Source organism: Sphaerodactylus townsendi, linkage group LG06 (genome assembly GCF_021028975.2).
Source record: "Sphaerodactylus townsendi isolate TG3544 linkage group LG06, MPM_Stown_v2.3, whole genome shotgun sequence".
NCBI lineage: Eukaryota > Metazoa > Chordata > Lepidosauria > Squamata > Sphaerodactylidae > Sphaerodactylus > Sphaerodactylus townsendi.
The window spans coordinates 90,018,780-90,031,456 of NC_059430.1; the positions used below are offsets into that span (position 1 = coordinate 90,018,780).

At 40.7% G+C, this 12,677-nt stretch overlaps 1 protein-coding gene across 1 annotated transcript in view; it reads right to left on the minus strand.

Moving 5' to 3' along the window:
- Positions 1-12,677, minus strand: part of CACNA2D1 (calcium voltage-gated channel auxiliary subunit alpha2delta 1) — a 446,220-nt gene that overhangs the window by 106,643 nt on the left and 326,900 nt on the right. The window contains exons 8-10 of the mRNA XM_048501599.1: positions 5,638-5,707; positions 4,635-4,685; positions 1,216-1,315 (exon numbers count right to left, since the gene is read on the minus strand). Of these exons, the coding sequence (XP_048357556.1) occupies positions 1,216-1,315; positions 4,635-4,685; positions 5,638-5,707 (221 nt within the window). The remainder of the gene's footprint in view (positions 1-1,215; positions 1,316-4,634; positions 4,686-5,637; positions 5,708-12,677) is intronic.

Here is a 12,677-nt window from a genome sequence, read left to right on the forward strand (position 1 = left end):
AGTGCCACCTCGGTCAGGTGGAGCTTGGGGAGCAGAGTCAACAATATAAAGCTAGAGCCAGTCAGCCCCTGTTGCAATGTCTGATCCTGGCCTCAGTGAGGCTTGGATTGAGCTCTAAACTGTAGGCTGAAAACTGCAGTTTAGAACTGGACCCAAGCCTCACTGAGGCCAGGATCAAATGGGACCCTGGCATTCTTGATCCCGGGTGAGCCTTAGGCACTGTTTGACAAAGCTATGCCCCTTCATGTCGGTGATGGCCTGTCTTGGAACGTTCTCCTATTTGATGTATACTTGGCATTTACTATTGTATTGATTTACTTGTTTTACAAAATTTATATTCTTCCTTTCTATCTTTACAAGGGCCACCAAAGTGGCTAATGATTAAAATATAAACAATCAAATCACATTTTAAAACCATTAAAATCACCTCACCAAAAAATAAAAATAAGATGAGAGCTAAATACGTACAAAACAGGTAACAACAAAGAATTGTCAGGCACCAGATTAAAATACTCTTGCTTTCCCATGTTTCCACATTTTATTATTTTATGGATTATTTCCTGCCTGCCAATACTGAAGTTTTAATTACTTGCTTTGCTACTGATAATATAGTTTGATAACTGGTTTTATTGCTGGAGATGCTCGTTTTGTTGGGTTGTTCTTGTTGGATTTCACTGGCTTGGACTTCCAGTTGCTGAGATGCCTTGAGAAGGCCTTGGAGACATGGAATACAAATTCACTAAACTATCTCAAAAATATTTGAATGTTTACTAGAAATAAATAATTGGTGGTCTCCTGGAACATGTCCAATAATCAACTGCAACATTCGTGTGTTCCTGCAGCTCACTGACAGATATTTCTCAGCAGATGAAAAGGACTCACTTATGGCAGAGAGTCTAAAAACCAGTAACCTACAAGAATATTTATCTCCATATTTCTGTTACTGCTAGAGTAGTAATAATTCATGTGAAGAGAAGCAGTATAATTTATTTAAAAAGAAGAAGAGTTTGGATTTATATCCCACCTTTATTATGCTGCCTTCCTCCCCCATTCCATTTCCATTCATGGATTCCTTCAGAAATAACCTCATCCAAATTTTCCTTCAATTAATATCATAACAGTAGCTTCATTTTCAATACATGTCTCAAGTACTTTTGTGTATGCATAACTTTTAAAGTAATTTTCTTGTGCCACAGTTAAGAGTGGGATACTCACTGAAACAACGTTCACAAAATCATCATCAGACAAGGTTTCTAACATCTCAATGACAGATGTCCGGATCAACTTCAGTGTCAACCCACTGACGCTGCCACTCCTACAAAGAAGTTTTGTTAAAAACAGCAACATGTCAATAGACAGGCAGTAAATGGGATTTGATAAAACTCACAGATTGTTTTGATACCCCAAGGCTCTACTTACACATTACATTTTTGAGACAGCTGCCTTCCAGTAGATGGTCATCCATCTCCACATTGTACTAAGTAAGATGCACTTATACCTTCTATGCATTCTTATACCTTCTATAATATATTGTTCAGCTTATATTGACTTGCAGCAATATAAAAATAATTCCCCTTCAGGGACAGCTAACTCAAGTTTTAGACTACATGAGTTTATTCCTCAAATGTAGAAATTGGTTTTATGATGTTTCTTAAGCATTCTATTTAGCTTGTGTACATTGTACTGGAAAAGTAGTTCACACAAAGTATAAATACACTGTAAATACACTGTGAAGACTGATAAAGACACACTAACATAAACTTTTGGGAACATTTAATTACCTTTCAAAACACCAATTTCAGGCAATACCAGGAAGGCAAAGTAGAAATGAATCAAGCTTTTCATACCCAAGACAAAGCAATCTGTGACAATATTAAAACAGCTCTTCTCTAGCCCCTTGACACTCCTCATAACAAAAGAAGTCCCAAGGAAAGCAGCGAGAAACTGTTTGCATACAGCCAAGTGCTCAGATGTTGACTGCAGAGATCACACCTCCAATAATAACAAAAACCCCACAGAAGCACAGTTTCGTGTCAACAATGGAAAATGACAGCTCTCCATTTATCTTAGAACTAGACAATATTGTTTTCATTAGTATTGCAAAATGAAAACATCTGGTGGAAATCAAAAAGTCACACTAGTAATTCTATGTCCTAAATAACATGAAATAAAACACCTAAATAACATGAAATAAAACACCGTTACCCTTCAAAATGTCCACTTATCAGGTCTTTAGTTGTTTTACTGCATGTTCCAAAACATCTTTAAAAATGCACACATAACACTGTACATATACAATAATCTATATGAGGGGATGATAAATAATGTATGAGGAACACTAAGAGGGATAGAGAGCAGCTGCAAAATCAGTGGTGCTGAACTGGATCAAGGTATTTGGCATACAATTCCAAGCCCACAAAGAGCTCTTCTTCCCACAGATTCCAAGTCAAGCTCACTGTCATTGACAAGCCCTTCACTCAGGTCTCCGTTATTTGTTCTGTATTTCACCACACACTACCAAGGGGCTGCAACTAAGGGCCCAACAGAAGGGCATAGCTCTCTTCAGCTTCTTTTTATCACTGAAAGCAGCCTCAGAGGTTGCAAGTTCCAGTGAGGAATGAGTAGACAGAGAAAGGGATGTGCTCCTTAAACGTTTCCCTCCTGGGTGTTTTCCTTCTCAACACAGCCCATGGCTGTTTTGTGCACTTACAAAGAACAGGGTCTCATAACAGTACTTTTTATTCCCTGAGATTAAAAGTAGCCAGGAACATAACCCTGGCAGGCAAAGTAGATGGAATGGGAAAAGATACAGCAATTCTTTCCTCCCCTTCCACTTCTGAGATGGCTTCTGGATATATATATTTTTTAAAGGAAGAAAAGAAGTTGGAAAAAAGCAGGACACAAAAGTCTTTTTTTTTAAATCAAAAGCAGTCTCAGGAATTGCAGAAAATAGAGGGAGAGGGAGGAATTGCTAGAAAGAGACAGATATAAAGATATACATATTGAGAGAGACACACACACACACATACATACAGCAGTAAAGCCCCTTGCGGGGAAGATGCAGTGGGCCCTAGCAAAGGGTGGAACAGGAAGCATCTCCCCCTGCAATGGGTTTTTGTGGGGCTGCAGCAACCACCCCACACCCTTGCTCATAGCATGACACCTACCCAGTGGTGGGATTCAGCAGGTTCGCACCACTTCGGCAGAACTGGTTGTTAAAATGATGCTTGTAAACAACCAGTTGTTAATTTATCTGAATCCCACCACCAGAACTGGTTGTTAAATTATCTGAATCCCACCACTGAACCTACCTGTTTCTGGGTCTGTGGCTCAGGGGTGGGAGAAATGTGGCTTGGGTAGCTCAGAAAGTGAGAATAGGGTGAGGGTGGGGAGGAGTGGTTTGGGGTGGGGAGAGGGCAGCAAGGTGAGGGTTGGGGTGGAGGAGGATAGAAATGAGTGGCTTGGGGTGGCAGGAGGATTGAAAGGGGGGTTGGGATGGCAGATTGGAAGAAGGTGGAATGGAGAGGCTTCAGGTATAGAAGGGCAGAATGGTGAGAGTTCTGATACGGCAGGATGGTAAGGTGAGGCTTAGGGTTGAGGGAAGGTAGAAAGGGTTACCTTGGGGTGGGGTTGGAAGGTGTGGCTAGGAGTGAGGAGACAGCTGGAAGGTGAGTATGAGTTTGAAGGTGGGTTGGAAGGTTAGTATGGGGTGGTGGGAGGGTTGAAAGATCAGTATTAGGGTGGGGCAGGGTGGCAAAGTGAGGTTTGGAGTGGTGGGAGGGTTGAAAGGTAAGGTTTGGGTGGGGAGGGTTGGAATATGTGGCTAGGAGTTGGGGAGGGGTGGAAAGTGAGGCTTGGGGTGTGAGTAGGGTTGAAAGATGTGGCTTGGGGTGGGGGGAAGGATGGAATTTAGATGATTGGGGTGGGAGAGGGAGACGGGGAGGATTTGCTAGGCCAGGGGTAGGGAACCTGCGGCTCTCCAGATGTACAGGAACTACAATTCCCATCAGCCTCTGTCAGCATGGCCAATTGGCCATGCTGGTAGGGGCTGATGGGAATTGTAGTTCCTGAACATCTGGAGAGCTGCAGGTTCCCTACCCCTGTGCTAGGCCCTCCATGGGCCCAGCTTTGCTCCTGGGACTAGGAGGCAGTGGGGCTTTGCTGAGCCTCTGTGGGCCCAGGTGATGGGCCATAGATCAGCTGTTCCATGGTCCTAGCATTGCTGTTGGGGCTGGAAGGGGGAGGCAGGCAGTTTTGCCAGGCCCTCCATGGGTCCAGCTTTGCTCTTAGGGCCAGGAGATGCTAGGGCTTTTCTGGGCCTCTGCAGGCCCAGGTGCCATGCTGCAGATCAGCTGTTCCATGGCCCAGGCTGACTGTTGGTGGGGAGGAGGCAAAGGGTTTCTGGGGGTCCACAGGGCAGTGGCACCAAGGCTTCACTGCTCTGCGGGCAGGGAAGAAATCAAATGTCTATAATAAACCCTCCACCAATGGGAGAGCAGGACTCTCCCATTTGGTGGAGGATTTGTCATCGGGACATTCAATTTCTTAGCATTTTATAGTTTAGTATATATGTGTGTGTGTATGAGAGAGAGAGAGATTTATATTGTATTGCATTGGTTTCTTGGGTCACTTACGCATCCACTAGAATTAGCATATCTTTGGGAGATGCAGCTCCTTGGATGTACCTGAAAAAGGAAAAAAATTATGAAAGATGGGAAGGTTTTTTAAAAATATATATGCTGCTGTTTGATCTAAATAACTTAGGATGTCAGAGTTAAATCAAAGAACCTTCTTATATCCCAGGAAACAGACACGCAAACAAGCATGTCTGTTAACATCATTTTTTTCTTAGTAAACCAAAAGTCAGAAGAAACCAGTATATTCAGATTTGGATGAACCATAGCCAAGAGGAATTTAATAAATAAAATAGATTTATAAAGAAAATAAAGATATTCATAAATAAAACAATGCCATAACCACTTGCATATTCATACATAGTTAACTATGACCTCTTGCACACAAACTACCAAACATATCATGTGATCTCCTCCGTACCAGTATAGAAACATTGTAAAAGTTTTGCACTGAAACCAGACAGTGGCCATCTTCTACATTTACATGGGTGCAAGTATTTCTGTTCACAGAGTGTGATTTTCCCATCTACCCCATACCATAGATATACAAAATCCCCCCAAAATCTTCTCCCAACCTAGAACGTCCCTTCTCCTCCAAAGAACAGGAGGGGGGGGGGGGCATTCTGAAATGATGCACCAACAAAAAAAGTCTAGTCAGCATACAACACTTTCCTTAGCATTCATCAATGGCATTACTTTCACAATTTTTGAGACTACGCTCTTGTACAATATCCTATTATATCAATGGATGTCAAAGGATAGCATGTTTTGAAAGCATAGTATTGGAATAACTGTTTCCATGGCATGTTTGAAGTGGAAGTTTAAAGCCATTCACAGCTTTTAAGCTCATCATGGCTTTTGTACTTAGTAAGTTGTTAATCAAGCCTGTTTTAAAGAAGGCCCTCCTTATTTGAAGTTACATGTAGTAGCTTTTTGAGGGGAAAAAAAGGATTAGACACATAAAGATATGGGTGAATTGTCTGCCTGTCTCGTAATTGCTTACCATGGTCTTCTTCGGACATCATACAGATCTATCTTATTCTCAGTTCGACTTTTGTCTACCCATGGGGAAGCTGAAATACGAGCAAAGAAATAGATCAATCCCAACTGCTAAACATCAACTGAAATGAAGAAGTTTGCACGGGTTGACCTTTGGCCTTCACTAACTAAAAGTGGAACACAGCTGCCCCCACCCCCCATTGACAATTCATGGAGCATAGCATTATCAGTCATAAGAGCTAAACACATTCCATCTTTATATATCAGAAAGTAAGAAACAGCAATAGCAGAGACCACTAGTTTTCATGTTCTCCAGAGGCAGCTAGTTTACTGCTACTGCTGGAAATGATAAATGAACTCTTGGCCTATATTGTCCAGGCTCTTATATTCTTAGTTGAACATGCAATTCAATACTGCAGCATCTGACAAGAGGCTATAGAAATGTACAGTCTTGTTATTGCTTGCCACGAAAGCTCAGAAAACAGAAAAAATATTTATTTATTTATTGCACTTAATATACTGCCCCACTCCCGAAGAGCTCTGGGCGGTGTACAATAATTGATAAAACATCATAAAAACATCCTAAAATATGAAACAAAACCCATAGGGGGAAAGACGGTCCCTGAGGTATGTTCCCCTGTGATTCCCCCCTGCATAGACTCCTCCCATAGGAGCAGCAGTGGCGTAGTGGTTAACAGCAGGTGCATTCTAATCTAGAGGAACAGTGTTTGATTCCCCGCTCTGCCACCTGAGCTGTGGAGGCTTATCTGTGGAATTCAGATTAGCCTGTACACTCCCACACATGCCAGCTGGGTGACCTTGGGCTAGTCACAGCTTTTCGGAGCTCTCTCAGCCCCACCCACCTCACAGGGTGTTTGTTGTGAGGGGGGAAGGGCAAGGAGATTATAAGCCCCTTTGAGTCTCCTACAGGAGAGAAAGGAGGGATATAAATCCAAACTCCTCCTCCTCTTCATCCTCTTCCTCCTCCTCTTCCTCCTCCTCCTCCAATATTACTTGGCCACATACGGCAAAGTTATCAATAGAAATAAAATTTGCAAAACCAGCTTTGCAGGCAGGAGGAGTCTTAGGAAACATAATTCTCCAGGGATCTGCAGTCCATGCCATTGGGTAGAGAACAGCCGAGGAGTCCTAGGCTAGGACATGGGTGTTTTCAGTGGATAGCAAAAAACAAGAGGAAACAGAGATTTTGTGCTGCCCCATCTCTAAGAAAAAATGGAAAAAAGTGAAAATAAAGTCACAAAGAACACATCCCAATTGAAGCTGATTTAAGTCCTGGCTCAAATTCGAAAGGATCTGGGTTTGGTTAGAATTGAGGTGAGCCAATCTGAGTGGGGTGCGTTTACATTAGAAACAGTGTCAGTTCAAATCTTGGTACCATCTCTGCTTATGTCAACTGAACTCACCAATGTAGACAGGAAGACAGAAATCTGACAAGAACCTGTTGCTTTTGATAGCAGTCCTGTGTCCTTTGAAAAATAAAGTTGCACTTACCTGTTAACTGTTGTTCATCAAGTCTCCTCTGTGCAGGAACAGATGGGACTGCACAGACCAGCAAGGGAGAAATGATCAGACAGCTTCTAGAAGCTTCAGAACCCTTGGAGCACTCCCCCTCCCCTCCTTCTAGAGCCCAGGGTAGGCTGGTTTCCCAGTCACACAGCCATGTGATGGAGGCAGGGAGAGTGCTCCTTCCTGAGTTCTCCCTTCACCACAAGTTGCAGTAGCCCAGCCTGGAGGTAACTGATGCATAGATCACTATGGCTAAGCTGGGTTGGAACAGACAGAGTGTCAACTGTCTGACCTGGTGAAGATGGTAAAGTGCCCGGCAGGCTACATTAATGACCTGGGCTTCGATCAACAAGGAGGCATCTAGGATCACTCAGAGACTCTTGACAGTTGTCATAGATATTAACTGGATCCCGTCAAGAGATGGAAGCTGGCCATCCCCATCTCCACTTTCCCAATCCAGCCACAGGACTTCTTTGATGGATTTAGTTTCAGCTGACACTGCTTTAGCATGTCAACATAGCCCATATACAAGTGGCCAAAATATCCAGTGTATCTGCCCAGCCACCCATAAACAGATTTAGCTGGGTGTAATCAGTGTACTGATGACAACCCAGTCCTGGACAAATCTGGCAAGAGGGCACATATAGATTTAAACAATGAAAGAGAGGGAATTATCCCTCGTGGGACCCAACACACAAATGAATGGATTGCTGAGGTTCTCTCCCTGAACACTACCCTCTGTCCCTGACCCTGAGAAATGAGCAGAGCCACTGTAAGGCTGGCCAACATATCCCAGCATTGGTGAGGCAATGAGTGAAAACATCATGATTGACTAAGTCACATACTGCTTTTAGCTCTAGCAATAACAATAACATGTAACTGTATATTAAACCTACCCATTTATATAATTTATTCCCAAAATTAAAGGATTTCCTTATCTCTCTAAGGAAAACCCAAACTCTTCTATCAAATGGGGTGCTGTCTGGTTTCCGGGCTGTATGGCCATGTTCTAGCTGATGTTTCACCTGCATCTGTGGATGGCATCTTCAGAGGATCTGATAGTAGGAATGGAAAGCAATTGGAGTATATATACTGTGAGGTCAAAAGGTGAGGCCATCTGAATAGAGTAGCCTGGCATGTGAGTCACAAAGAAGTCTGTAGCATGTGAGTAACAATGAAGATAGCAAGGCCAATGGGTGAATGCATATGAATAGAAGTATCCTGGTCTTTGTTCCCTTTGATTGCTATTGTCTATAGTTGTCCTGTGTTTGTGTGGAGCTGATTAGTCACTGTCTTGATTCTAGAGTTTTTCAACACTGGCAGCCAAATTCTGTTCATTTTCATGGTTTCTCCCTTCCTGTTCAAATTGTCCATGTGCTTGTGAATTTCAATGGCTTCTCTGTGTAGTCTGATGTGGTGGTTGTCAGAGTGGTCCAGAATTTCTGTGTTTTCAAATAATATTTTGTGCCCAGGTTGGTTTATTATGTGTTCTGTTATTGCTGATTTTTCTGGTTGAAATAGTCTGCAGTGCCTTTCGTGTTCTTTGATTCGTGTCTGAGCGCTGCGTTTGGTGGTTCCTATGTTGACGTGTCCACAGCTATATGGTATGCGGTAGACTCCTACAGTAGCTAGAGGATCCCTCTTATCCTTTGCTGAACGTAGCATTTGTTGAATTTTCTTGGTGGGTCCGTAGATTGTTTGTAGGTTATGTTTCTTCATCAGTTTTCCTATGCGGTCAGTGGTTCCCTTGATGTATGGTAAGAACACTTTCCCTCTAGATGGCTCTTTATCTTTGTTCATGTGGCTAATTCTTGGTCTTGCAGCTCTTCTGGTGTTCTATCAAATGCTTTTTCAGAATCAATATATAGGGAGTAATTGGCCATACCCCTATTTTGAACCAGATTAAATTAACTATACACCTACTGTTCCATGATCTACCTTTTATGAATCCCATTTGATTAACTCCAATATAATTTACCAAGATTTTATTTAATCTCATGGCCAAGATATCTGTAAAGATTTTATAATCCAAATTTAACAAGGATATGGGATGATAAAATGCTGGTTTTGATGTATCCTTCCTTCTCTTTGATATTAATGTAATATTGGCTTCTGCCCAAGTATCTGTAACATTACTTACATCTTGCATAGTATTAAATAGTTTTGCTGAATATTTAGCAAACATTTCTGGACATATTTTAGAAAATTCATTTGTAAACTTGTCCAGTTCTGGAATCTTATTAGACTTCAGTCCTCTTACAATTCTAATTACTTATTAAATTGAAATTGATTTATCTAATGGTTCTCAATGTTCTATAATGTCTAGGTATTTTTAAGCTTTTTAAGAATTCTTTTATAGTCCTTATGTTGATACTGTCCATATTAACATAACTTTTTTAAAAAGTTCTGAAACACAGTTTTATGCATCTGATCGAATTATTATTCCTTGTTCTGATCTTAATTTCACCACTTAAATTCTTTTTGTTTTCTTTGAAGTCAAGCTAGAACTTTTCCAGACTTATTCCCGTAATCAAACAATGTTTGTTTAACTTTTAACAACAAATTAGCTGCATTCAAGGCATTACACAGTTTCAATTTATCTTTGGCTCTCTCCCATTGTAATCTATTCTCTTTTGCTCTCGTTATCTGATGTTTTCTCCCTTTCTATGCAATATCATCTGTTAAATCTTCCCTTAGTTTCTCTCTGTGGTTTTTTTTTATAATAGAAGGCTTGGGAAATTAAATAATCTCTCAAGTAAGCTTTGAATGAGTCCAAACTGTCATATAATTAGCATCCTGAGTATCATTAATTTGAAAGAAAAAGAATACTTCTGTTGTTATGTTCTCAATAAGCATTTTATTTTGCAATAATAAATTATTTTTTCTCCATTCCATTTTCAGGGCCTAATTTTAAACATTAAATTCAAAAATCAAAGGTGAATCACCTGCATAAATAGATGCACCTATTGATATATCCCTGGTTCTTTTTTACCATGGCTACATCAATGAAGATGTAGTGTAGTTTATCCTGGAGAGGGAATATTCTGTCTATGGAAAAAGTATTCCTTTTGAATGGACACTTATATCTAAAAATACACATTTCCATAATTCTTCAACCATGTTTTAAAATTTTCTGTAATCTGATAAGTATTTCCCGAAGATTATTAAAACTTGTAACCAAATTATAATTAGCTTAAAGGAGAAACAATGATTGTCAAGGCTGAGAATATTCTGTGCTTAAAAGCATACGTGGCAGATCTTTTCTAAGAGGTACACAATGCACCAGGGATGACTGCAAATAATTACTTCTTAAGGGCTCTACAGCATACAATTCTAGACTAATTTGGAGTTTCATTTGTATTTATTTTGTGGAGCTATGCCACTGGTGGTGTTATCACTTTGATTTAAAATAACTGTACTAACTGAACAACTGGTAGGTATTTTATGTGAGATGAACTCTTTCTCCATCTACCCAAAAAACTACCATTATTCAGATATCATAATCCCGTGGTGGCGAACCTATGGCACTCCAGATGTTCATGGACTACAATTGTCCATGCTGGCAAGGGCTGATGGGAATTGTAGTCCATGAACATCTGGAGTGCCATAGGTTCTCCACCACAGTATAGTCGGTATAGTGTTACCTTGCAGATTTTAAAACTTATTCATATTGATTTGACCTCACTTCTTTGTACACTAACCTGCTTTCCTCAAAGCAATACCAGCTTTGGTAAAATCTAAGCAATATGTGGCCCTGCTGCTTTGTCAATTGCAACTGATTATAATAGTGCAGAAAATCTCTAGAAATGTCTGAGCTACAAAAATTGATTTCCTAAGAGTTAGATCTAACTATATAATGCCATACAATGATATATATAAACGCTGGACCTGAGTTTGCCAAAGTGAAGCACGTATTCCATCCTATGCTTGCTTACTTAAAAGTAAATCTCCCTAAGTGTAATGCATCTAACAGGTCAATCCTAAACAAAGCTGCACGCTACTTAGTCCACTGACTTCAGTGGAACTAGGGTGTAACATGCACTTAATAAGACTGCCAGATCCAGAGTGGAAAATTCCTGGAAATCTGGGGGCAGTGGCTGGGAAGGACAGAATTTGAGAAGGGGAGGATGCCTCAGAAGGGATATGAACAGAGGAAGCAGCCCTTTGAAGCTGCTATTTCCTTCAGTGGAACTTGTCTTTGTAGTAGAGGTGTGCAAATAAAAAAAGGTAAAATGTGGATTCGGATCTAAAGTATTTGAATTTTTTTGGTAAACCTGAATATTCTTGAACCCCCATATCACAAATATTCAGATTCCCCTTCCCTCAAAAAAACCTGGGTCTATTAGACCCAAATCTGAATTTTACTGTCTCATGTACCTCTCCTCATCACCTTCCACCCACTTACCCTGATTCCAGGGCTGCACAGTATTTAGCTCTGAGACCAGAAGCCATGGTATTAATGGGTGCAGAACCCAATTTGGACTCCAGAGGCAGCAGGTGGTCTGTTAGGAGTTGCCACCATCTGCCTCCAAGCACTTCGAGAAGCTTGGAGGCAGTGGTAGCAGAGAAACACTGGGCTAGCCTGGCTGACTAGCAGGTAAGTAAGGGAGACGGAAGGGGAGAAGAGACAGAAGATTTCCACAGTCTTAAAAAAATTGCCAGCAGTGGCAAAACAGCCTGAATCGTGCTGAAAAAATCTGGCATGATTTGGGAGCCAAAACTGCTGCCATTTTGTGCCCCCCCCCCCCCCATACAGATAAGGTATTTTTCAAGAATTTTTTTCCAGTTCAGCTTTGCCGAATGCATACTCCTGCTCTGGAGTCTGGAGATCAATTGTACTTTCAGGGGAATTCCAGACCCAATTGTGAGGGTGAGAACCCCATTGCTTAAAATTGTATTGTGAATTACCACAGAGCACAAGCCTTTGTATATTTAAAATTCCATTTGTTTTAATGGGAGAGATACAGACTGGCCTTTACAGTGTTTAACTTTTGCTAAATCATGACCCTTTTTCATATTTATTTACCTCTTACTACATTCAACTGAAGTGAGTTTTTATTGTAAAGCTGTATATATTTGAGATTATTAGATTTAAATATTACCAGTAGAAATGTGATGGTGCAGAAAGCATTAAAGCAATGGACTCCATTTCTTCAGCTTTATTTATTACCATTTAAATTGTTAAAACTGTTTTTTCCCATTACCTGCTTGTTATTTATTTTTCCAAAATTAAGAACAGAGTTTATATTATACTTCAATGAATTCTGCCATGGGTCTTGTGTGGTATAGTGGTTAAAGTGTTGGACTAAAATCTAGAAGATACTGGTTCAAATCCACACTCTGCTATAGAATCTTCAGTCACTTTAGGCCAGTAACACCTTCTTAGTTTAACTTCACCCACAAGGATTTTAAGAGGATAAAAACAGAGGAAGGGTAAACAATGCAAGCCCTTTGGGTTCTCAGTGGAGGGAAATGAAGTTAAAATAACCTAAATGAATTTGTCCATATATCTTAATA